The 25,209-nt window shown below is 52.0% G+C and overlaps 8 protein-coding genes across 8 annotated transcripts; 5 read left to right on the top strand and 3 right to left on the bottom strand.

Moving 5' to 3' along the window:
- Nucleotides 1-1,210: 1,210 nt before the first annotated feature.
- Nucleotides 1,211-3,730, top strand: N7539_002964 (DUF3405 domain-containing protein; the record flags this gene model as incomplete). The annotated part of the gene is made up of 1 exon (XM_056932567.1): nt 1,211-3,730. One exon carries the CDS (start codon nt 1,211-1,213, stop codon nt 3,728-3,730), a length of 2,520 nt encoding a protein of 839 aa, XP_056792526.1.
- Nucleotides 3,731-4,999: 1,269 nt separating this feature from the next.
- Nucleotides 5,000-6,049, bottom strand: N7539_002963 (uncharacterized protein; the record flags this gene model as incomplete). The annotated part of the gene is made up of 1 exon (XM_056932566.1): nt 5,000-6,049. The coding sequence occupies one exon, from the start codon at nt 6,047-6,049 to the stop codon at nt 5,000-5,002; it is 1,050 nt and encodes a 349-aa protein (XP_056792525.1).
- Nucleotides 6,050-7,812: 1,763 nt separating this feature from the next.
- Nucleotides 7,813-10,628, bottom strand: N7539_002962 (uncharacterized protein; the record flags this gene model as incomplete). Its single annotated transcript, XM_056932565.1, has 3 exons — nt 7,813-9,856; nt 9,931-10,456; nt 10,601-10,628. The coding sequence occupies 3 exons, from the start codon at nt 10,626-10,628 to the stop codon at nt 7,813-7,815; spliced, it is 2,598 nt and encodes an 865-aa protein (XP_056792524.1).
- Nucleotides 10,629-11,578: 950 nt separating this feature from the next.
- On the top strand, nt 11,579-12,220 carry N7539_002961 (uncharacterized protein; the record flags this gene model as incomplete). The annotated part of the gene is made up of 1 exon (XM_056932564.1): nt 11,579-12,220. The coding sequence occupies one exon, from the start codon at nt 11,579-11,581 to the stop codon at nt 12,218-12,220; it is 642 nt and encodes a 213-aa protein (XP_056792523.1).
- A 521-nt stretch (nt 12,221-12,741) lies between these two features.
- Nucleotides 12,742-13,071, bottom strand: N7539_002960 (uncharacterized protein; the record flags this gene model as incomplete). The annotated part of the gene is made up of 1 exon (XM_056932563.1): nt 12,742-13,071. The coding sequence occupies one exon, from the start codon at nt 13,069-13,071 to the stop codon at nt 12,742-12,744; it is 330 nt and encodes a 109-aa protein (XP_056792522.1).
- A 3,282-nt stretch (nt 13,072-16,353) lies between these two features.
- On the top strand, nt 16,354-17,657 carry N7539_002959 (iron-sulfur cluster-binding protein, rieske family domain protein; the record flags this gene model as incomplete). Its single annotated transcript, XM_056932562.1, has 2 exons — nt 16,354-17,180; nt 17,246-17,657. 2 exons carry the CDS (start codon nt 16,354-16,356, stop codon nt 17,655-17,657), a joined length of 1,239 nt encoding a protein of 412 aa, XP_056792521.1.
- Nucleotides 17,658-19,003: 1,346 nt separating this feature from the next.
- Nucleotides 19,004-20,902, top strand: N7539_002958 (fungal specific transcription factor domain-containing protein; the record flags this gene model as incomplete). The annotated part of the gene is made up of 3 exons (XM_056932561.1): nt 19,004-19,322; nt 19,378-20,192; nt 20,483-20,902. 3 exons carry the CDS (start codon nt 19,004-19,006, stop codon nt 20,900-20,902), a joined length of 1,554 nt encoding a protein of 517 aa, XP_056792520.1.
- Nucleotides 20,903-23,743: 2,841 nt separating this feature from the next.
- Nucleotides 23,744-24,878, top strand: N7539_002957 (Mitochondrial phosphate carrier protein; the record flags this gene model as incomplete). The annotated part of the gene is made up of 3 exons (XM_056932560.1): nt 23,744-23,865; nt 23,965-24,384; nt 24,494-24,878. The coding sequence occupies 3 exons, from the start codon at nt 23,744-23,746 to the stop codon at nt 24,876-24,878; spliced, it is 927 nt and encodes a 308-aa protein (XP_056792519.1).
- Between the last annotated feature and the right edge of the window lie 331 nt (nt 24,879-25,209).

Below are 25,209 nucleotides of genomic sequence, written 5' to 3'. Positions count from 1 at the left end.
ATTGGCTGGACAATGCATTGCGTACGAGATTGTGAAGATGCGATTTTGCCATTGTTACTATGCCACCGTACTCCCGTCTAGGTCAATGATGCTCGAAGAATCTCTCTCTGTCCGATGACACAACCGCTATATAATTCTTCTTGAGACGTCTGCCTGCTTGGTATGAGAAGAATAGACCATTCAATGAACTTGGTAAACAACTACCTTTTCCCGACCCGGATACAACCAGGCGATATTGCGACTCGAGAGACTCCGTCTGAACAAGCAACCCGACTCTATCGGGCCCACCGATTCGATGGGTCCCGAGTCATCACTGTCGACGTAAGCCAATTTGCCCCATATGGATGATTACACATCTCGCCAGAATGGAAAGATGCATCATCTACAATCTGAATCGTATGTCTTCACATGCCCATTGATTCATGGTGGACTAGGAGATTTTCAAAATGGATTCAGGGTGCCACTCCATTACTCTCGAGACAGTGATCCGAGGGTATCAGCGTGGAGTGATAACCGTTTCGCTCTCACCAGAAGTCGTCTCGACTTCTCAACTCTTCCACGCTGGACACTCGGACACGGCCAGGCCTTGGCGTTTGGACTGGGCCAGACTCTCCCAGCTCCCACGTGATCTCTTTCCTTCGTGGTTGTGGCGCACGTCTTTTGGAGCTCAATTGCGAACATCTGCTTTGTGGTCTCCTTCAATTCCCGGCGACAAGCAGGATTTCAGAGATGAAGACTTGACTCAACGTCCAAACGGTCCTGAACTCGATTCTATGAGGCGAACTTGAAAAGTTCGCCGGTCGTCACCAAAAGTACGCTTTGTTCCCCTGAACCATCTCTGTGTCGCCCACTTCCTGTTTCCGCCCCCCACTTAACGCTAAACGGACAATTGCCTGGTCGACACGATCTCCCGTCTTGGAAGCTCCGCAAGCGGCAAACCACACCAACAATTGTGTCGTTCGTCGCCCGCCCCGTGCGCAATTGTCAACTCTCTTTCTCTCTGATATCTCTGATACTACTTTGCTTCCTCGGTTCTGCGATTGCCAACCCGCGTCCATTCGCCCAACATTCGATGACTACGATAGTCCAGAACAAACAGATGTGCCCGCGAAGTTCACGATTGGACTAGCTCCCGCTATCAACATACACCCCCCCCCATTCCTTCTCCTCCCCCCCCCCCCGTCAATGGTGACGCGGCTTGTACAACACCATGACCGTCCAGGCGAGGAGATCCTCCGCAGCACACAGCAAACCGTCGCCGTATGCGGTGCGCAATACTCCTCATGACAGCGACGTGGAGAAAAACACCATAAACTCTCGCCAACCCTACTACAATCATCTTCACCACCACCACCAAAGCGATGGCGACGATGACGCCTCCGACTACGGGCCTAACCACCCTTCCATATCCTATCCTCCTCGCGGCGGTGCGGGACGACGTCGTACTAGACCTCCGGTCGGCTTCAGAGTGCCTCAGCGGATCATGAGATGGCTCTGTTTTGCGGTATTCCTCTCCCTGGTGCTCTTCATCCTCACACTGTTCCGCTTCACAATCGCTTCGTCTGTCTCCCCGGTCGAGGTGGAGCTTCCCAAGGGACAACCGGCCAAGCCCCCGCTGTGGGAGAGCTTCCCGTTTTTGAAAAGGTACCATGGTGGAATCACCACCCTGGTCAAGCGCAGCGACAACGTGGCTGAATACCCCGGTGATAACGCGGACGGGCTGGCGCTAGCGGAAGACTCGCCCACACAGGCAGATGATCATCGTCTGAAGACTCGAGGACTGGCGCCAGTCATGTCAAGCTCTGCCTTCGACCCCTATCCCGAATACGACTCGGCGGAATATATTTCCAAGTACGGCGAAAAGCGTGAGTGCTTCTTGGACGAAAAGAATGTCGTTCGGGTTCCCAAGCTCCAGTCGTTCCCCGGTGTACCTAAAGGATTCCCTGATCCGGTCATGGGCTCCAACACTCTCCTGAATATTCGCGACGACATGTGTTTTGATCGCTTTGGGCGATTGGGCCCGTATGGTTTGGGATATGGGGTCAAGAAAGGCGGCAGTGGTGCTGGACTCGAAGGTCACCGCGATGGTATTGAAGCCGTCTGGGAAGATATTCCTCCGGTGGATTATCGTCAGGTGAACTGGTCCAGCGCACAGCAGCGTTGCATGGCAGCGAACCGTCATCGCTTCAAAAATCAGCCCGAGCCCCGTATCAACCGGTTCGTTTCGATGCCCGTGGGCGTTCCCAAAGTGGAAATCTCAACACCTCAAGATGACAGCAGCAAGTCGAACCCTCCGAAGATAGGATCAGATCGCTTGCCACGGACTGCGGTTATAATTCGGACGTGGCACGATTACAAGTATTCCGCAGAGGACATATTATATTTGCGGTCCATAATTTCCGAGTTGGTACTGCAGTCTGGCGGGGAATATACCGTTCATTTCCTGATCCACGTCAAGGACAATGACGTGCAGATTTGGGCCGATGACGAGACCTATGAGCGCGTCCTCAATGATGCCCTCCCGGAGGAATTCCACGGGATGGGCACGCTCTGGTCAGAGGCGCAAATGTCTCTCGTCTACCCTGCTCTGGAGGAGACGTTTGCGCGCGGTCTGCCAGTGCATGGGGTTTATCGGAGCACCTTTATGCCCATGCAATGGTTTGCCTACCAGCATCCTGAATATGATTACTTTTGGAACTGGGAGATGGACGTCCGGAACACGGGCCACTGGTATCATTTCTTTGAAAAGGTGGTCAATTGGGCCAAGGAGCAGCCTCGCAAGGGACTGTGGGAGCGCAATGCGCGATTTTACGTTCCAGCGGTGCATGAGTCGTGGGAGGATTTCCGCCAAATGGTTCGCGTGCAGACAGAGATTGGTACGAATAGTCCAAATAACATGTGGAGTGCCTACAAGCCTGGTTCTGAAGGTCGGACCGGCGATAAGAACGCTCCCGGACTTCACCAACAAGGTGACAAGCCGATCTGGGGTCCCGAGCGACCCGATGAGCCGGATATCTTCGAGGTGGAAGGTGAGGGCATCCCACCTACCACCATGGAAAAAGATCGGTATACATGGGGCGTGGGTGAAGACGCCGATCTCATTGTGTTCAATCCATTATACGACCCTGAAGGTACGACGTGGTTGCTCCGGGACGACTACAGTGGATATCGCCATGATAATGGGATGACTCCACCACGACGCACCGCGATCATTACTGCCTCACGACTGTCGCGTAAGCTTCTGACTACCATGCATCGCGAGACGAGTCTCCGTCGGCATACTATGTTCTCTGAAATGTGGCCCGCGACCACCGCCCTGCATCACGGGTTCAAGGCCGTGTACGTCCCGCACGCGGTTTACATTGACCGTCGCTGGCCGACTCGCTATTTAGAATCAGTGTTCAATGCAGGTCGGAATGGCGCATCGGGCGGTGCCCGGACGTCGGTCTTTGGTGATCGCGAGCATAACTTCCGAGGCACGACATGGTTCTATTCTGCTGGATTCTCCTCCAATCTCTGGCGCCGCTGGCTTGGAATCCGAGTGGATGATATTGGTGGAGAGCAGTTTGAACTGGCCGGTGAAGGCCGCATGTGTCTACCACCGATGCTTCTTCATCCCGTCAAGGAGGTGCAGATGGTAGTTGACGAGGGTCAACCACCCAGGACGGAAGAAGGAAAGACGGAGATAAAGGAGCAAGAAAGCAAGTCAGAAGACACCCATTCGACCTAGACTTTGCTCTCACTTGCTCCGAGAATTCACCATCGCCGCTCTTTCAGCCCTACATTTGTAGCATGACCACGACCACGAACCACCCCCTTCTTGTCAACAATGACGTTGTTACGGCATGACCTTTTGCTTCTTCTTTTTTTGGGATTGTTTTTTTTTTTTTTTTTTTGGATTTCTTGTATCAAAGCACATACAACTCACGGATATATCCATAATTTGCTATTTTGCGTTTGCAACTGGTCCCCGCTTCTCCGTCTTCCCTCCGTCTCCCCATCCTCTACTCCCATTCTGCTCAGACAGCATTGATCGGGATACTCTCTATAACGTGCATGATTGTGTGCCAAATTTGCTCCACCTTCCATTTCATGTTTCCAAACTTTTCCCCCCAACCTCATTTGACCCTCTTGTACAATGGTATTGATGCGGTGTCGGTCTTGTACGGTCCCAGTTGCTCCTTGGCTCTCTGCAGAGAAACGCGGGCGGTTCTTTGTACTACCTACGATCACAAGTGTTTCCCAGGTCATGATTCTTTCCAAAAAAAAAGGGGAAAAACTTGTTTAGCAAAATTTCATTGGAGACGGCCTTCTCGTTTGGATGAACCCTCCTCAGATCACCTGTGATTTTGATATCCTCGTTTTAAATTGCACCGTGGGGTACTCTTGGCTGGATAGATGGTGGAGTTGGCGTCCCTGTTGGGCGTGAATGCTGCCTGGATGACGTGCGTATTTTTACCTTTTTTAAGGGGATTGGTTTGTGGACCCTTGATATCTCGATATGACTAGTAATGGGTATTTGAGTGCTTTTGGGTGTGGATGCTTTGATGTGGTATGTTCTGGTATTGCCATGTGAGGGGTGTTCTTCGTGGCCCCGGCCAGCTTGATGCCCGATGATATATACAGTGTCGGGATACCGAGGACATGTATCGGAATTGGCGCTTCGAGCTCAAGACTATCAAGTATCAAGACTACATGGCCGTGTGGTACCTGACGGTTCCCGGTTCCCGGTTCCCGGTTCCCGCCTTAGGGACACGAAATAGCACCGATTCAGCAAGTACAACCATATAGCAAGTCGAGTCGAGAGCAAGTCAAGTTGAATGATTTCCCTGGATAGATCGGATATTCTTACTCTTTCTGCCGCCCTACTACCCAGTCTGACCTTACACCTATAAGGCTTCCGCACCGTCCCCTGGCACAATGAAACCACATACTAGAGTCCTGTGCTGTAGACACAACCTCAAATGCATGTCAGGATGTAAAGATGAAAACCCCCGACTCAGCTCACAGGCGCCATCAACACTTCCTTTCCTCTGACCGGCACACCCCGTCCGTCGACTTGCCAATCGCGCTCTCCTTGATGGGTGACTTTTCTCAACACACTCTGGGGCCCGGGTCCGACTTCAGTTCCAGTATGTGATGCGAGGCCTTTGGTATGGTGATGGGGATGGTAGGTCTGTGGCTGCGGCTGATCGTGCTGATACTGATAGTGCAGCCGTGGCTGTGAATGATGGTGAGGCTGCGTCTCTGTAATCCTCGTGCTCCTCTGACTTTTACTCCTATACATCGCACTCGTCGCCGCCGTCGCCGCCGTGCCCGTCTTCACTCCTCCAGGTCTCTCCCTACTCCCCTCCCTCTGTATATGCGTCCCCTCCCCATCAAACAACGCACTTCTCCCCAACGATAACCTCCGGAAACAAATCCCACATTCATACACCTTCTTCTCATCCATGCCAAAGACCAGACACGTCCGACACACGCGATGTCCACATCGCATGACATACAACTCCGCGGCGCCGGATTGACCGTCCCCGACGCAGGTGTGGCAAAAGTGCGTGGGGTACTTGATGGCGGGGATTTTCATGCGTCGTTCGATCTCGGAGGCGAGTTCTTTGCCCTTTTCGACGCGGGCGCGGAGGATGTGGATGCGGGTTTTGAGGGGTTGGAGGAGTGAGGGATTCAAGGAGGAGGAGGAAGAAGAGGAAGAAGAGGAGGAGGAAGAAGAGGAAGAAAAAGGTAAAGGTTGAAAAAGGGCAAGATCAGGTCTGATGAGAGGGTAGATGGGTTCCAGGTGTAGGATGGGTTGATAGATTTGGGATGCGGATGCGGATGCGGATGCCGAGGTGCTGTGGACGCGAGAGGTTTGAACGGCTTGTGTTTCGAGGAGCCAGCGGCGGTGCAGTTGGCGATTGAGGAGGACGGTGAGAATGATCTGGACGGCTTGACAGGCGCGGTATTCGGAGATTGGGTCGAGGTGGAGGGGCGGAGGTGTTGGATGACGAGATGATGGAGGTGAGCGTGTTGGGGAATGTGTTTGATGGGGACTCATTTTGTCCAGATTGAGTCCAGGTGAGGAGCGGATGAGAAGGTTGGTATAGCACTAGGTCCAGGCGCTTATGTGGTGGTGGTGTATCGAATATATATGGCCGTGGGAAGGGGAGTATCTCCCGTCGAGAGCTGGAGGCTTTTTTGAGTCGCGGTTGAACCTCATAGAGTGGACTCGGTCCACTCTCTTACAGTCCACTCACGGGAAGGACTCTCTATGACGATGGGAATGTGCAGTCGTAGTCGACAAACTGGACCCTTCGCTCCCAAAGGGAGGCGCACCGCTGATCTTCTCGGTCCTCTTCAAGAAGTTCGTCAGTCACCATCCATCGCCCATCGACATGGACATCGATCGAGCGCGCCTGTTTGAGTGATTTGAAATCACCTCGATCGAGCGATGCACGGAGTTCCCACTCACGGGCACTTTCCCCGTACAGTCTGAAGTCTTCAAGATGGAACGAACTACGGGGCCTCGCTTGTTCGATCTCTCGATGAGTTCAGACGATGGTTTGCATCGGCCGAGGGGGAGTTGTGGTGAAGAGTGGATCCCTCCAGAAGCCCCGAGACTTTGAGGTCGACCGATTGTGGGGGGGGGGGAAGAGCCGAGAAGGTCTAGACCGGACGAGCCTGCGGTGATCTTCAGCGTAAATCCAACGATGCACTTCACAAAGTTCACTATTTGTCCCGGATGTGCAGCTGACACGGTATTGGAATCCTATTTTGGCCCGTGCATGGATTCAGGTCTGGTACTACGGGGCCTGAGGGCAAGGTATACTTCACCATTTATGCAGAGCCGCATCTTCAATGGCCAGGCCAGGCCAGGCCACGATCGACCGGGATCCTGTTTTCATGTATACATCGGAAGCCACGCCGAGACGCACGCTCCAGTTCCAGAGTTCCAGGTCCAGTCCCACGGCGTGAGAGTGCAAAGGCAAATCATCTCATCATGACCCTAAAATGCATTTCCACATGCACTTCAACCTGGTGAGAGGGACCGTCAACATTCCTCATCACACCAAGTCACACTCGCACGCTCCGCATCGTCTGGGATAGAATTTCGCACCGGAAGAGCCCGAAACGGACCGGAATCCGCCCATCCGTCCGCTCGCTTTGCTTCCCTCGGGGGTTGCGCGGATGGGGCGAGCGCAGCCATAGCCGAGTTTCCGACGCCATTCCGTGATACTCATTCCGTGGAGCCCGAGCCCGGGTCCCATGGACTTGGAGTACTGACTACCTACATGTTCTCTACGATCAGGGATTCTTCAATCGACCAGTCAATCTTTCTGTCTGGAAGACCGCGACGCGATGGAATTGGACGTCCGAGATCCATTCTCTCCGGGAAGGACCACCGCTTTTGCGCCGTCGTTTCAGCTCCGCCTGGAGCCAAGCATTATTAGCCTATCTGCAGATCCAAACTCAATTTCCCAGTACAGTAGAGAGTAGAGACTAGAGAGTATAGACTCTCGTCTATTCCACTTTCTCTGCACCGGATCAAAAACAACCACTGCCTCGCTTGTTCTATCCCCAGTCAACGCAGAAAAACATCATGATGAGTACCACCGCAGAAAATGTCCCTCATCGATCGGGATCGATATCGTCAACACCTTCCCGACGTCATGAATAAGCTTCCTACCACCCCCACTCCGAGCTCACTCCACAATGCATCACCCGTCCCGCTGTGCTTTGCTCTGCTTTGCTCTGCTTTGCTCTGCTTTGCTCTGCTTTGCTCTGCTTTGCTCCCACAGTTGTTCCGAGTCTCATCGGATGTTAATTTTTGCGTCTTTCCAGCCTTACGCGTGTTGATTCACCCAAATTTTGAGAAACAACCTCGTAACCCAGAGACTGAGGTTCACCGGAGTTTCGCCTTCTGGGCTCGTCCCCCATGGGACAAAGACGAACCTCCCACTTCACGATCGACACTCCGCAAAAGTAGAAAGTATACTCGCAGTGTGTTTTCACGGCAATAGGATCGTCGTTTTCTCTGAGAGGGACGGTCTGGCCGTGAAGTACGGACTCGCCATCTTTTTCCCCGAGGGACCGCCGAGCCAGCTCTAGACGCCAAGTATGGTGTTGGCTCAGTTGGGAGGGTCCACAGCGACTTTCGTGAAGAATTTCGATTTGGGACGCGTGTGATGCTGCGCCGGACTCGGAGACACGGAGGATTGTGCCGTGGCTTAAGGGATCTGGACTTGGATCTTGCATGGTTGTGGGGAGAGTGTCGCGTGGTCTTGGAGGTTGTCTTTGGAGAATGTATTCACGGTCGTGCGAGGGGTCTGATGGATATCGGGGCACAAACACAATCGTGTCAGTGATTCCTACTTCTTCGGTCTTTTGGGCTTGTTCTTCTGGTCCTGTTGTATCTTCTTCTGAGTCAATGGGCCCTGCGTCTGGAGAGCTCACAATCTCCCACTCTCCTTGCAATGCTCTGAACACAGCCAAGGATGTAGCTGCCTGTGTTGCTGGATGGTTATGTTCAAGAATGGCACATAGATCGTCCAATGTTCGCTTCGTTTCATCGTTTCGCTCCCCGACCGTATAGCGAGCAGGCACGACCGGCCCAGATCCATCATTGTCACTTGGCGAGAAGGATTTACGTTCAATCTCCAATTCTCTCGCAAAGTGTTCCATCAACCCGACATAGTCACCCATGGGAAATTGGGCACGGGGGACCTCGTTATTGTTGGGGTTTCGAAGTGAGCGTAGGGTCTTTCGTTGATCCAGAGTCTGCATTCGAGATCCCATTTCGCCGAGTGTCTTGTCCCCCGTTGCCCAAACTCGACCCAGGTAGCGGGCTTGCATCTCCATGACGCCCCAGTATGGACCGCGATAGAAGCCGACGAAGCCCAGATCGGGAAGCTCTGACCGTATGGTGGATCCTTGGTCTAGAATCACGGGGATGCATGGATCTCGGTGGTCAATTTCGAGTCCTGCCAGCACTTCTTCGGGTAAGAAGGATAGAGAGTCAAACGGTGAGAACCCCGTCGCCATAATGATCGTGGTCACATTTTCAAGTGTTCGGCTTCCGTGGACGGTCTGGACGGTGACCGAGGCCTTGTCCGTAGCGGAGTCCGTTGGCTCGATAGATAGCACACGGCCGGTGATGGGCTCGATATTTCCAGACCGCACAAACTCGGCATAGTCATTGCTTATTGCTACCCATTCTGGTTGGGATCTGTTTTTCTGGCTTGAAGACTCATCAGCATCCTCCTGCTGGGGATGAGAATGCCCATAGCGCTCATAATCGGATCCGAGAAGTGCATCAAAGTATGCTTTTGTTTGGGCCATCTTCTCTTCGGACAGAGATCCAATTGCGTATTCGACCGGACCCGGCGGTCGACGACTTAGATCATACATGGCCAAGTCCAGGGGAAGAAAGGAGGAAGTACCAGATGGACGGTCTTCCGGGAGGTACAAGGGTAGACACCAGAATGGACGTGAGTGCACATGAGTAATTGTCGTCTTCTGGTGTTGAGACTTGCCTGGTGGCGAGGGAGCTATGGAGGAAGAGAGTGAGGATTGTCGAAGAGCGAGGGTAGATGCTGCCTCGACGCCAGACATGCTGCCACCGACCACGAGAGTGTGTGACTGGCCTACCGCAGCAGATTCCGACTGTTTTCCCAAGGCTGAGCTGTGAATGACTTTTCCAGTAAATTGTGACATGCCGGGTAGGTCTGGGATCCACGGACGAGCAAAGTATCCAGATGCAATGACAAGCAAGTCAAAGGTCTCTACTTTGACGTCGTGACTGACAGAACAGCTCTGTTGAGTCGTATCTTGCTTCCTTGATCGTGTAAGCTTCAAAACACCCGAACTTTGCAGGGATATAAGAGGAGCCAGAAATTCATCCGTCAGAAAGAGAAGTACGACTTCCGCCACACTACTCACCTGCACAGATCCTCCACCCAGTAAACCTTCCAAGAACAAGCTCCATCCCTTCCCTGCACCCGCTCCGTCTGAACCACCCGCGATCCCAATCTCAGACATCCCCCCGGAATATACCGCTCAGCATACGCTTCCAGATACCGACCAACCTGTCTCGCCTGCGGAAACATAGGCGGATCTGCACAGCCCAGCGCAGTCTCCCACGACAAATCCGAGAATGCGACGCTGAACCGACTTAAATTAGTCCTCATGCTGGGATTGAGCGTCACGCGGGGCTCTGCATCTGCATCTGCGTCTGAGTCTACATTGTGATCGCGATCATCACCGGTCTCGGAATCGAGCGACGACGACGAGGACGAGGAGGATGAGGAGGAGGAGGAGGAGGAGGAGGAGGAGGAGGAGGAGGAGACTGCACGTGCCCAGAGTCCGCCGACATTATCTCGCGCATCAAAGATTATGGGCTCGTATATTTGTGCGGATGAGTTACGTAAGAGAGTTTTGGCTGTGACGAGGCCTGCTGGACCGGCGCCTGTGCGGAGGATGATCAATGACAGAAGACAATGGGGTGTTGGTGTGTGATGAAATTGTGGTCAGAGTCGAGGTCATGTGGTGGATGGTTTTGTTTGAGAAGGGTTTCATTCTGGATATTTGTATATGGCGCAGGGTCACTCACCGATGATGGCGACTTTTTTCGTCCGCATTTCTTTCGACTCGCGAGATGGATTTGATGGATCTGTGGTGCAGAGTGATCGGTACTTGAGCCAGTTATTGTACAAGCAATACCGGTCCTATCGAGGAAGAGTAAGTCACGAACGCGGTGCTGGCGTACCTGGAAATCACCCAGTTCGTAAGGAGGATGTGCATCTGCATAGTGCATACTACGAGAGAAAATTATTCAAACGGGCATGACTCGAGAAAAGACTGGACCTCAACCTTGAACAAAGTCACTGATCTCGTATACCGTGTGCTCTTCCAATGCGATGACGCGCGTACCTAGAAAAGACAGTAGATATCCTTCAACATCCACCGTCGACATCCGATGATCATTGTGCTGGGCCATTCCATTTCCATCCCTAAACTTTCTCCTCATATCTGCCCCGCTTGCTCCCCAGCGGGGTATCCACCCGACTCAGACTCCCCTCGTGGAGTTTATTCGGTGTCAGCGTCCATCTGCACGTTCGCATGTGACATTTGCAGTATGAAGTAACGGATGATGAAGGTACGGCATTACAACCGATGAGTATCATACTTTAAGCACAGTTCCCATTGAGCACACATCATAGAGAGATTTTGCGCGGAAGGTATAACCTATTTTTTTTTTCATGATGTAGCGTGAAGCCAAACCTGGGCACTTTGTGCGACTGCCTACTTGTGAATCGAGGAGAAACGGCCCGGCTACTCCTACGATCATTATTCAGCCCCAACTACTACAGAGGAGTGTTGACGAGTAGATCTCATATCATGCTCTGTCTGCCTTGTTCTGATTATGTGAACCAAAGATCCGTATGTAGCAATCAGAAGTATTGTAGATTAGTATTAGTTGTGTCAGGGTAAGGTCCCCAGGTTTCTATCTTAACTCCTCCATTGCGCCCTTCACAGAAGGCAGGCGTGGTGACTTACTCTGGGTTCCAAGCATTCTCCGACCCAAAGTATGGAAGATGTGTTGTCGGCCCCCATCTCGAACGGGAATGTGCCAAGCCGGCGACAGTCACATCAAGTGCCAAGATTGCCCTTGTTGAGATTTTGCAAGCATCTTGCAAGGGAGGAGGGTCCGATTCCAGTGCGACGTTGCAATGGGCCATGGGCGTGGCAGCCATTATGTGGGGAGATGAAGAAGTCGGTCTCGGAGTCGGTTGGGGCTTGGCACACATACCAATGGCCTGTTTGGGCCCTCTTTGCACCTTTTGCATCAACTTGCTCCCCCCCCCCCCCGGTTTCCGCTCGTGGAGTCGAGGGTGACGTGACTGCCAAGATTTCAACTTTCAAGCCCGTTCTGGAACTACTTGGCTTCCATGCGAGGGCCACCCCGGAAGCCAGACAGACCGGACAGGGCAGGGGATGTGCCAAAAGGCTTGTTCCGGTGGATGAGATGAATATTACAAAGAAGTTGGGGAGGCCGAAGAGGGGGCCCGACAGCCCTATCCGAGTGATTCATGATCCTCTGACTCTTGCCTCGCTTGTCGACATGGTTCCACCTGGATCCGTGGAACGAGCGGAAGCCACGAAGATGGAAGAGACGAGGAGGGAAGCAAGCGTGAACCAGAGAATGATGATGATGATCTTGCCAGTCTAGACTCGGCGGCCCAGGCCCAAAGGGGGTGGAAGGGTTGGAAGGTGGGCAGGCGGATTGAGTTTGGGGTTCCATGCGGGGAAAGGTACATTGACGGATCTCCAAGAGGTCGGGGGATATCGGCAGCAAACAACCCGAGTTGAGCAAGAAGGCATTCCCGTTCAGCAATCGATGCAAGTCGAAAGACGAAAAGGAGAACAAAAAGAGGGATAAGATGGATATGCCCGGTTGAGTAAGAGAACAATTGAGCGAGTCAGGAGCAAGGGTGCTCCACCCGTGCTCCATCGGACAAATAGTTCAGATGTGCCAAGACTGTCAATGTTTCGCTCGAATTCCTCTCTTCCGCAAGGAATCGGAAAGAGATCCCCCCCCCCCCCCCCCCCCAAAAAAACAAATGACGAGAGAGGAAGAAGAAAGGTCGTGTTCGGATCATCTCCGAGTCCTTCACATCAGCTGTGTCTTTTCTTGCGACTCGGGATTGGGCTCTCCGCTGCCATTCCATCTGCGATCGTTCTTCGGCTTCCTTAAGCGACGTGTTGCAGCCATTCCACCACTTGAATCTCCGGCGTCCGTGTGGGCCGGATCGCCTCGTCGCATTGTTGCACCGTCACCAAGTGATCCACATTGCGACGGGTGAGCGGAATCTTATATTGATTCTGTTTGCGAAGAATCTCCTTTTCCGCCAAGGCGGAAGGGGACCATTTGGCCAATGTTTCGCGTAACCGTCGCATGTGGTGACTGGGGGAGCGTTGCATCGGCGGGGGCCCAAACGGGTTGTCGTTGCGCCAGGGATCCTCCGAGGGGATGGAGGCCGCCTGTTTACTGCGGCTGCGGATGAGGCGTAGTTGGGTCATGGTGAAGAGCCGTGAAGGCAGTTCAGGGACCGAACCAGGAAGGAGATGATCACTGATGGTGGAGGAGTGTAGATCACAGCTTATGATGGAGAGGACTAGAAGTGAAGGTGGAGAGAGAGAGAGAGAGAGAGAGAGAGGCCCTGAAAGATGAGCGAGCAATAATGAGAAAAGAGTTACGTCTGCTATCAAAGGAGACAGAGGCAACGAGATCGATGGACGAATGTATGGATCGTCGCAGAAAGTGCGCTAATGTAGTGCTAATCGGAGCAGGTGGGGGCGACGGAAAGGGAGGGGGAAGGGGCCATGTTTAAGTAAACGACAGGAAGACAGACCGAGAGGAACGAAGGAGGGGCTCTGCAGTAATGGACTCTTTGAGGGAATTGATGTGACTGTGCCAGACCGGCAACGTGGGTCTGGTCCAACAAGGCCGACGATGAATGGGGCATATCACAAACTCCGCGGCACGCGCCCAGAAGTTAGAACCGTGAGGAAACGGAAGATCATGGATGAGGATGGGAGGGGCCCAGGGTGACTGGAGACTCCACCTGATACCAGAGTTCTTCTTCCCATTTTCGACTAGTGTGGGAAATACTGTATCGTGATACTACGTATGACTACTACTCCTGAGTCCTTAGTCCTGAGTCCCCCGCTGGAAGTCCAGAACCATTCATTCTCCCTTGTGAATATAGGCAGAGCTCATCTCCAGACTGATGGTCAGCGATGCAGATGATAGTGTTCATCTCTTCCTCTCTCTTCCTCTCTCTTCCCCCTTCGGACTGGTACTACTTTACTAAAGGTACATGTACAGTAGGTACTCATGTCGTGTCCGACTGCCCATCCCCCATCTGGTCCGGCACCGTCGTCCCGAGCAGTGGTCGATGATAGGCTCTCGAAAGACCCGGCCGCCTTGTTCGAGGCACCGTGCAAAGCTTACCGTCATCGGCGGGGCTGCATATTTACCCGTGCGCAAAGTCGGTCGACTGTCGACGGGCTCATATCCACGGTTGGCCCGTGTCTGGTCTGCTTTAGGCTCTTTCGGTCACTTTTGGAGTCTGATCTAAATGTGACTACTGGCTATAGTACCATATCAGATAGTATACAGTACAGTAGCACACACTATACACTACCTTATATACGATACACTATACAGAGGTACAGTACTAGTCAGTAGTCAGTAAAACTCGATCAGTTCATCACATGATAGACATGGACATATGTACAGCGTGCTTTGAAATGGTCATACAGGGGAACTGCGACAGGTGCAGAGCGAAGACACCTCCTCATCTGAGACGAGATTTGTCTCCTTTTCGGCTTATCGACAACGTGAATGGACAATCTAAGTTACACCAAGTGACCTACTACTACAACTGTTGTACAAGGGAGTGCACTGTACAGTGTACGCTGTGGACTGTACAGTAGTAGACCACTGATGGCTACGTCATCGCGGACAAACGCCTCGGACCTTCGAGGCGCCTTCTACTGAGACCGGCAGTTCATTCCACCTCGTTGAGAGTGGCCTGTACCAGCTACCTCTGTCTTCCCTGGCCGTGCATGCATATTTGACCAGTAGTACGTACTACGTACTACGTACTACGTACTACGGACCACTTGATCGCCACCAAATCAGCACAATCAAAACTCTCCATCTCATCCGCTCCGCTTCTTAACACCTGAACACCCAAATTTCACTATTAAGCCAATCATCACGTCCACAGCCCTACCAATCCAGCGGTCAAGCCTATGGAGTGGGTTCGAGACGGTGCCTGACAAGGAAAAGCGAGAGAGGCTTGGTCAAAATTTTAAATAAAAAAGGAGATCATCAGCAGCCGCTGCGCTCGGTCGCTCAGCGCCGGCACGAGCTGGGATGGCTGGAAGGATGCAAGCATGACCGGGGCGATCCATGAAGGTCGTTCGGGCTCACTACTACTACGCACCTGTGATAGGTGTGTGCGAGAGAGCCGCCCGTCCACCTCCGACTCCACTTGAGGTCGGGCGCATCGTCATATGTGGAAGAGGGGGGCGTGTTCGAACTGCGTTGAAGGGATCATCAAATGAAATCGATGAAAACGATACATTCGAGAGCGTTTCCGAGTATCTTGGTAGTTGACGTCCATGCGACGGGATATCACTGATAGACTGTTTCTATATGGCTTTGATCTAGGCAAGAAGCGTAGGTAATGGGTTTCAAAGCGATAGTAGTATTTTTCCTTCATAATGGGACGAGAAGATGCCGGACTAATTGACATGTACAATTAGCTTAGACAAGTGAAGTCACATAGACATTGTGAATAAGACCTCAACGATATCCAACTTTTCGTCCAACTGTATCCTCAGCACTTGATGCTCTGCAAAAGCCCACGATGTCTTGGCAGATCCACATCTATCAAGATCGCAATCCGCCGTGGATGGCTCCACTGAGATTGGGCATCATCTTGAAAGCCGCATCGCAGACAGGTTCATAGCCAAGCCGGTCTTTTTCACGAGGACTTTCGACAGCCGTTACGTTACATACGACGAGTTCTTGATCGAGGAAATGTTGAGACTCAGATTCTTGTTTCCCTGAACCTTGATGCCCTCAACATTTCTGTGATGGCCCATGCCTGTCCACATGGCAACCTCGAGTTCTTACGACGAGAGGCTCATCATCGTTTGGGAGAATCATCACGTGGACAAGTTGGTCTCGAGTCATCCAATATGTCGTCGTCGGAGCGGTCAAGAGTCATGGCTTGAATGACTCGCAATGAATAAGGGGTGCGCCGCCTTGCCAACCAGGCACGAGTCGAGTAGTAGTGCGGCCCACCTTTTCCCCTTCTCAGGTTGCGACTCCTCGGTACCCTTGTGTGCCAAACGGCAGTTCACGCAAGCTCGCTGGCTGACATCAACATACGGCTGTCAGGCCTCGGACACGTGCCCGCTCAGCTGACCGGACAGTGCCGACGGACGGCCTTTTGCGTGATGGACTTTGATAGGCGCGGCGAGGGACGCGTGGGGGCCTGGTCTTGGGGAACGGATGGTGAGCCTACTACTGGGGTACACATGGAAGTACACGAAACGGAGTCACTCCGCTTGCATCAGGCCGGGTTAGAGCATCACGATGATCACCTCATTCTCCATACGGACCGCATGTTGGACCGTTGTGATGTATAATATAAAGAGCAATATGATGTCGCATGGATTTGACCAGGCTGTAGCCGATCAAACGGCAAAGCATTCGTATCCTGTGTGCTAAAAAAAAAGCTTGGGTTAGCCTACCCAGACCCTTCACTTCGCGAAACACTCATCATGGCAGCACTCATGGCCTCGCTCTTTGGACGTTGGTCGAACGATTCACCTCGAGAAACACATCGGGACCACGCAACCAAGAGTCTTCCAGCATCATGGTATAGCTCTCGAGATTTATATGAGCTTGAGAGGCGAGCCATATTCTCCAAGAGATGGATGTTGGTAACTCATCGGCTTCGCCTCGTCAACGCAGGAGATTATCTTCGACTTCACCAAGCGGGATACTCCTTCTTCTTGAGTCGTGATCGCGCCGGTGTCATTCGGGGGTTTCACAACATCTGTCGACATCGCGCTTTCCCACTGGTATCTGACGATACCGGGAATGTGAAGATTCTCTCGTGCAGGTATCACGGATGGTCGTACGGGTTCAACGGAAAGCTGGCAAAAGCGCCTCGCTTTGACACCGTCCCGGGATTTTCAAAAGATGACCAAGGCCTCTACCCAGTTCATGTACACGTCGATCAACTCGGTTTCATCTGGGTGAATCTTGATTCTTCCACGAGTCCCGTGCCGTGGAATGATGATTTCCATGGTGTTGATACGCAAGAGCGATTTGCCAGCTTTGAGTTCAGCCAGTACAAGTTTGACCATACCTGGCAAATGGATGGCGATTACAACTGGAAGACCCTGGCGGACAACTACAATGAGTGCTACCACTGCAGTGTCGCACATCCGGACGTTGCCAACCTTGCCGATCTGTCGTTTTACTATACCGTTCCTACTCCGGGTCACATTCAGCACTTTTCACGACCGAAGAGTGACAAGGTGGACCAGGACCTCAAGAACGCCAGCACCTACTATTTCCCAAATGCGTGCATGACCGTCTCGTGAGTTGATCGACCATTATAAAAAATGAATCGGCCAGAATTCTACAACTAACACTTCCTACAAGCCCCGACTTTTTCTACATCATGCGCTGCGTCCCCACATCGGCAACCACATGTTCAATGGAATATGAAGTCTATCGGTACGTAGACGCAACCGACGAGGCCTTTGAGCACATCGACGCCTTCTTCAAGCGAGTGCTAGCCGAGGACAAGTGGCTCTGTAACGAGACCCAGAGGAATCTCAGCGCGGGTGTCTATGTCAATGGGCAGCTTCACCCAGAGCTGGAAAGCGCCCCGCTGTTTTTCCAGAAGACCGTGCGAAGCTTGCTCGAAGATCACCATCGGAAGGAGCGGGATGCTCAACGGGAAATTTGGCCTGCCCGTCCGCGCGTCAGTGGATCAACTATCCTTGAAGATATGGACATTTGCTCACAACTTGCATGCTCTGCTCGTGGATCCCGTAAACTAGAGTGGTAATCGGCCGTCGATTGTCAGATGGTCGCCCGTCGGACGACACTGATTCTAGTATCCAACAATGCGCTGGGAATTGATTGATCTTTCCTACTTGTGAGCAGAACAATTGAACCACATTGCCCGATTGAGGATACATGAAGCAGTAAAACTCACGATGACGAATAAGTCTATCCTCTTGCTAGGTGCTACTGACTTGCTTTGAGTTGTAAGCTTTTGACCCGACTCTAGACCGCATCGCCACAGTATACAGAGCGAGTCAATGCGCAAGAGTCAGATTCAGTACATACAAAATACATTAGAAATCCTCGGCTCGGCGTCAGTTGATTCCGAGATATTGGCGGGCAGTTCGCTCGTCGCTTCTCTGCATGTTACCTGGAAGGTTAGGAGCTCTTCAACCTCCTGTCACACGACACCCCCACTTCACCCTCCACCAAAGCGCAACTTCTTTCTCGATAGCCTTGCAGCGTACATTGAAGCCAATCAATTGTTACTGATTATTATGAGTCAGTATCAATGCAAGTCCTTCAGCAGAGGCGGACTAGTCTGGACCTCCACCTGTTGACGACTTCCCTTCCGAACATTCGGCTCGGGGCCCGATAACCCCGTCTCTTCCATATCTACTAAATCAGAAGAATTTCCACGGCAGCACTTGTCATCTGGGTTACTCCTTATCTAGGCTGAAACTGTACATCAGATGTCGTTGATGAGTTCTCGCATTAGTAAACGATCCCACCAGGCCTGCGAAAACTGCAGGTATACTCTTCATCCACAATTAGTTATCCCCCTCCCCGCTCCCTTCACTTCCTCGAGTAACCTTCAAGTGCATATTACCGGTGCTGACAAACCATCTGTCCTATCCACCATAGACGGAAAAAGACGAGATGCCCAGGAGAGCGCCCAGCTTGCTCGACATGTACTCGGCTCAGCCAGAGCTGTCAGTATAGTCGCAACTATGATCTGTGGGAAGGTATCGCAGGAGGCGAGAGTGCATGGGTAAGGAGAAAGTAGCTTCAACGTACTATGGGCGCGTGACTTACTCTTGTCCTTACTTCTTCAGATCGATCGGCTGCAACAGCTGGAAGAGAAGATAAACCTTGTTCTCGAGCGATCAACGTGAGTATGAATGGAGACCTCAGAGGAGTCTGTGTTTTGCTAAACTTGCCAAGGCTGATGCTGACGGCGAAAGATCGAATTGCTCGCCGAATACTCGTGAGCTGTCAGCCACTGATGATACAACGAGGAGTAAGCCCACAAGAAGAGGGACGAACAAACATCGATCCGACAAAGGAGACCACCATGTGATGTCCACGGCATCAAATTTTGTTGAGAGAATAAAATCAGCGTCAACGATGGTTGAGTTGCCCGCGCAGGACCAGATAAAGAATTATGTCGCTCTCTATTTGCAGTATTGCCACCAGCAGCCCCTGTGGTTGTTCGACCCGATCGATTTCGTGACAACAACCAATCTCCCCGATGAGGTAGTCTATGGCATCTCATGTTTGGCTTTGCGCCACTCGCCTCGTCAAGGTTCCGACACAGAAACAGACCAGCTCTGTCGACAGTATACAGTATTGGCACATGGTATCATCAATCTTCGAATAGCCCGAGGCACCGTGAACATGTCCACGATGCAAGCTCTCTGCTGTATCGCACTGGCCGAGTACGTTGGTAGGTCCGCACCTGCCCTGGACGTCTGAAATAGTCGCTAACATGTCACATCCAGCAAACGACACACATCTAGCTTGGGTACATATTGGGTTAGTCACCAATTTGATCAAATGTGGTAACATTGATATCGAGCAGCATGGCGGCAAGTCTACGCCAAATCTGGACGCACGGCGTAGGCTCTTCTGGAGTGTCAGCTTTTTGAACCAGCAATTTGGCCCGAGATGTCTCTCGCTCGACATTCTTCAAGATGTCCAGAGACCACGGTACATGACACCGAATAATGACAATTCATCTGAAATGGGTGTTGCGCCTCCGCAGATACCTCTGGAAAGTGGATCTCTTTCCCCTAGAGGCAGTATCTGGATCTACATGGTACAACTAGGCTCCCTTTGGCGTGAAGTTCAACATTACATATCCCACTGTGCCAGTGGGCACTTCACTCCGCCCTGGTCAAGTAGGTCTGGCTATACCATTATTGGAGCTCACCTGATGGACCTGGAGACGAACTTCCCTACCACGCACCGATGGGACTCTGTTAAAATTTATGAACGGTCTGCAAATGAACTCCAACGAGATCGTGGGTATTGGAGTCCATGGCTTTACCTCCAATTTACCTATCACGCTGTGCACAGCGTCATCAATCATCCATTCCTGTACTCATGGCGTCCTCAACAATCCGCTCAGCTGTCAGTGCCCAATACCTTCTGGAGGACATCGTCGGAATTGGCGCTGATCCATACCACTTGGACGGTGCGTTTGATCGACCTGCTTGTTGAAAAGAACTATCAACTCTCGGATCCCTCAATCGGCCATTTAGTTGCCATCGCTCTCACCATCCAGCTGTACTACTGTCGTGCAGCAGATCCTGCAGTAAGTGCGTCTGCTCAGCAGAAAGTGGAAAAGTGCGTGGACTTTTTAGGACATTTGGCCGGGAAATGGCCAATGAGCAGGGCAATTGTAAGCAACCATGCTTTGGGGGTCTCGCGTTCGATGCGAAATTAGCTGATCCACCCTCGCATCGTCAGCATAAAAAGGTCCAAATGCTAGTTCGGTCCGCATTTGCCGTGAGTCCAGGATCGACCAATACACGAATGCCTCGGAGAACCATTTCCATAGACACCGCATTAATGTGGGACATTCTGCTCCAAACATCCTCGCAGCAGCAATCCCATACATCTGGTAAACGTCTCTTCGAGCCGTCCTTTTTCGAGCTGCTTAATGATCGGTCTCTCCAAGCGGACAATGTCACCGTTGAGACCGAAATGTTTCACCACCCTTTGAGACCAGTGGACACCTTAGATGGTGGCCAAGCGCTACCACCGTACTCGAGCACGGTACCGAATCGGCTCTCCTCGGAGTCTCAGGAGAGTGAGAAATGGAGAAATGACGCTTTGTCTTCGATCAATGCTTCGGTTGATGACGCTTTAGTTCAGGGCTCTTTGTCCGAGACTGTGTTTGGATGGTCTCCCCAGGGACTGCAGAATGATGCTTCTTATATGGAAGTCACTCGTGATCCATTTTTTCAATTCCAGGATCAGGATCGTCCGTATTTGGGGACATGGGAGATTGGAAACTTGTAACGGACTCGCTGAGCGCATTATTTAGACCGAGGGTAATGGTGGGACATAATTTGAGCACTGACGGGGATTTTTATACCGGTTGATGAGATTCGTTGTTGAGGTATTTGCATAGGTCAAGTACACATGCACTCAATTCGCCCGTTTTGGTCTAAATTTAGAGTAAACTGTCGTTTTGTGGATGACCCGCTAGTTAGACCACGAACATCTGATCGTTTGGCTTTTATATGCGCAGTGGGAAACGAACGAATACGTCTGACGTCGCCTCGAAACAAGCACAAACAAAGCGCATCCACACGTCCGTAAGAGTATTAGGCTCCTAGTAGGAATTCAAGGTTTCCGGAATTGAGTCACCCTCTTGAGGACATTCTCAGACTCCGCTGGATCATCGGCAAATTTCGGCGGCGCCATGTCAATGATGTCCGCGATGGGCTGAAGTAATATCGACTTCCATGATGCGTTCCGTCCAGGACGAACATTTCCATCATTGTAATATAGCCCCGTCTCTTTTCCTTTCCATCCACTCCCCCTCCTCGTCGTCGACTCTGTCCGTTTCAAGCCCACCATTGACTGTCCACCCAAACCTCCTTATGAGTGGGAACGCAGAACGTGCCTTCCTTTATCTCACTGAACTATATGAAGACTCGCTTAAGCGAAGCGAGGACGGCTTCACGAAACTTGCTCTTAGGTACGGTTGAACTTGTATCAAATTCGACAACGCTTTCTCCGAGTTACCCTGGTTTTTCTGGCTGGCTATCGATCCACCGACCAGATTTAAGCTTGGAAAGGACGGGCTGGAAACGAGTGGCGAGACGAAGGAATAGTTCGGCCATGCATTATGCTTCCCGTAAGCAATGGAGCAATCGCGTTCGAGGGCGAAGTACTTTTCTGTGAGTTACCTAAAGTACTAGGTACCATGTATCGCCTAAGCTATCACCCAAAAATCGCCTGATGTAGATAGAATTCGAGGCTACCTCGCTTATCCCGGTATATTTCTCTAAGACCTGAACACTTTTTTAGTCCACCAGGTACGCTATCAATACTGATTCGTTACCTTCTGTACAATGTTGGATATTATAAGCCTTTGTTATTTCCCTTTGCAGACCGGGAAATGGCCGTCTTATCCATGCGAACTTCGAAAAGTCTGGCGGCTTGAGGGTCAGGGCAAAGAGAACGCTCTCATCGGCGTTCATAAGGACTTCCGGGCTGACGACTTGGAGATTTTCTTTATTGCCGACATCGCTCACTATTGCGAGTAGGCCCAGGATGCTTTGTCGTCGCTCCCCGTCTTGACTCACTGGGAGGAGTTTTTCCAACTGTCACGTTTGAGATGCCAAGAAACACTGTTTCATGTGTTATGACCAACACAGCCTGAATATTGATGTCATTGTGGTCAAAACAATTCAGTAAGTTTCCAAAATGGAGATTCTACATTAACTGCCGGTTCAAAGGCTGTCAACTTACATCTGTTCTTGTATCGCGATGCATACGATCCCCGTCTGTGGTGGGGCTTCATCCGTGCGAGCGTCCTTGAAGTCTGAATTTTTTTTTTATTCTTTTCGAGCACTTACTTGGATCTTCACCGCATCATGTACTAGCGGCAAGTTGTTCGACTCGGCATGATCACCACCGTGCCTTACACACAGACGGAGAGGCAGAGCGGGTGCGGTCCTCAAGAGAGCGACTCTTCCGAATGACCGAACATGCAGCGTCCACGCCAAGCGGTCCGAGTGTCCCGATTCCCGAGTCTCTTCCATGGCGGCCCGGCCGCCACAGACTTGGGTGATCGTATCAACTTGGTGTTTACTTGATCGACATTGGCTCTTTGGCTTGCCGGCACTGTCAGGCACTCGGGCCAGCTGCACATTGTAGTTGCACATACAGGAAGATCCCAAATTGAACCTGAGAATTTGGCATATGTTTGCCGTGATTGCATTGCGGTGAAGGGATCTCCACGCAGGCCGAGAAGCCTGGCCCAGGACCCTCCCGGAAACACCCAGTGACGTACTACAGGGAGCGTAGCGGGCCAGAGTGGACCTGTTGGAGAGGGCTTTTGATGTATAAAAGTCCAGCGCAACTGAGATCCATTTCTGACCTTCTCCAACAGATACCAGCCTGAGCCTAGTAGAAGTCGTCGGAATCGCCTTGCCCATCTTGTGTTCGTCGTCGCTCAAACGAGAGCTCTGGAGAATCGGCCAGGGTGCTTTCGCGACAAAGTATACGTAGTAGGTTACCTTTCCTAAATGGGTGTCTGTCGAATCACAATTGGCTGACATTGCCCGTGCTCACTCATTGGAGAATTGGAACCGTTGCAGTCTCTGCATGTACTCCTGAAAAGATGCATCGCAAACGTGACCTCAACATGCGGAAGAGGCTCGACAGGTCGTCGTCCTACTAGGTAATGTGAGCCAGCGCCCGCTGTTCTGTGGCAGAATCTTGTCGATCCTACTCTGTCCATTGCGATCGATGATCTTTGTCCACCTTGCGGTGTACGCAAATATGTCTGTAGGATCCAGAAGCAATCAACCAAGTACCGACTGTGGCAGCGAGACCAGTAAACAAGGTGGATGCCACAAAAGGAAATCCTCCAAAACAAATCCAGTCGACCCAAAGCGGCGGACCTTCCCCCCGTGTGTTGCCGATGGCTACCCGCTGCATCTTCTGATTGGCCCGCGAAAAGTTTTCGGGTTCGAAGGGGCGGCCCCATTCATTCCCGGGCTTGTGCAAATTTCCCTTTCCCCTTCCTCGCTTTTTCCTCTTCTCTCTCATCTTCAAAACATCATCAATCCTCCCCATCTCCTCTCCTCTCCCCTCCTCTCTCCTCCTCCACACCAATTCATCACAATGGCTGCCATCACCGCCCCCAAGGACCAGCCCAAGTCGGGCTTTGCCCTCTACAGCCGCTTCGCCTTCGCTGGTGCCGTGTGCTGCAGTGTCACCCACGGTGCTGTCACTCCTCTTGATGTGTAAGTCGTGACGTGCGCCTGCAATTCCGCGAAGAAAGGACGGGCAATTCCCTTTCCCATCGACCATCTTCTCGCTGACCCATGCGCGCATCAATCCAGCGTCAAGACCCGTATCCAGCTCGACCCGGTGACCTACAACCGTGGTATGATCGGTGGTTTCCGCCAGGTCATCCAGAACGAGGGTGCTGGCGCCCTCCTGACCGGTCTCGGTCCCACCGCGGCTGGTTACTTCCTCCAGGGTGCCTTCAAGTTCGGTGGTTACGAGTTCTTCAAGCAGCAGGCCATCAACCAGCTCGGTCTTGAGACTGCCACCAACAACCGCACTGCCGTCTACCTCGCCTCCTCCGCCTGCGCCGAGTTCATGGCCGACATTGCCCTTTGCCCCCTGGAGGCCACCCGTATCCGTCTCGTCTCCCAGCCCAGCTTTGCCAACGGTCTCTTCGGTGGTTTCAGCCGCATCATGAAGGAGGAGGGTATCGCCGGTTTCTACTCTGGATTCGGACCCATCCTGTTCAAGCAGTAAGTTCAGACCCTGTTCTATTCGACACAGCCATCTCGCAAAATCATGCGAAGTTGTGTGTTTCCTCAAAAGATCGGGAACCAATTGGCTCACCTACCCCCACCTTAGGGTCCCCTACACGATGGCCAAGTTCGTCGTCTTCGAGAAGGTCTCTGAGGCCGTCTACGCTCAGGTCGACAAGAACAGCCTCTCCGACGGTGCCAAGACCGGTATCAACTTGGGTTCCGGTCTCGTTGCCGGTCTCGCCGCCGCCGTTGTCTCTCAGCCCGCCGACACCATGCTCTCCAAGATCAACAAGACCCAGGGTGCTCCCGGTGAGGGTACCATCTCTCGTCTGATCAAGATCGGCAAGGAGCTCGGTCTCCGTGGCTCCTACTCCGGTATCGGTGCCCGTCTGTTCATGGTTGGTTCCCTGACCGCCGGTCAGTTCGCCATCTACGGTGACATCAAGCGTGTCCTCGGTGCCACCGGTGGTGTCGAGATTGGCAAATAAATGATTGCTGTTGCCGAGAGTTGAGGAGGATTTAATAGAGACCACCCTTAGACTTTTTATTTTCTTTTTTTCTTTCCACATGTCACGATTACAACCCCCTTTGTTCATCCCTCCCTGAAACGATGTACAATACAAATGTCTCCAATTTTTCCCTCCCCGCAAAAAATTTCATGCTTGGATTATATTTGTCTGGTCAATATCGTTGGTCCAATTATGTACTCGAGCGATCTCGACTCGGGCTCAGTATGTGGTTTATGTAGCGTGTACACTAAGAAAGATCAAGTTTATGATCAGGTCTTGGGGGAAATGATTGCATCAATTCTCGAACAGC

The sequence above is a fragment of the Penicillium diatomitis genome, assembly GCF_028827545.1.
Source record: "Penicillium diatomitis strain IBT 30728 chromosome Unknown utg000003l_segment0_segment0, whole genome shotgun sequence".
Taxonomy (NCBI): domain Eukaryota; kingdom Fungi; phylum Ascomycota; class Eurotiomycetes; order Eurotiales; family Aspergillaceae; genus Penicillium; species Penicillium diatomitis.
This window is presented reverse-complemented; position numbering and strand designations above follow the sequence as displayed.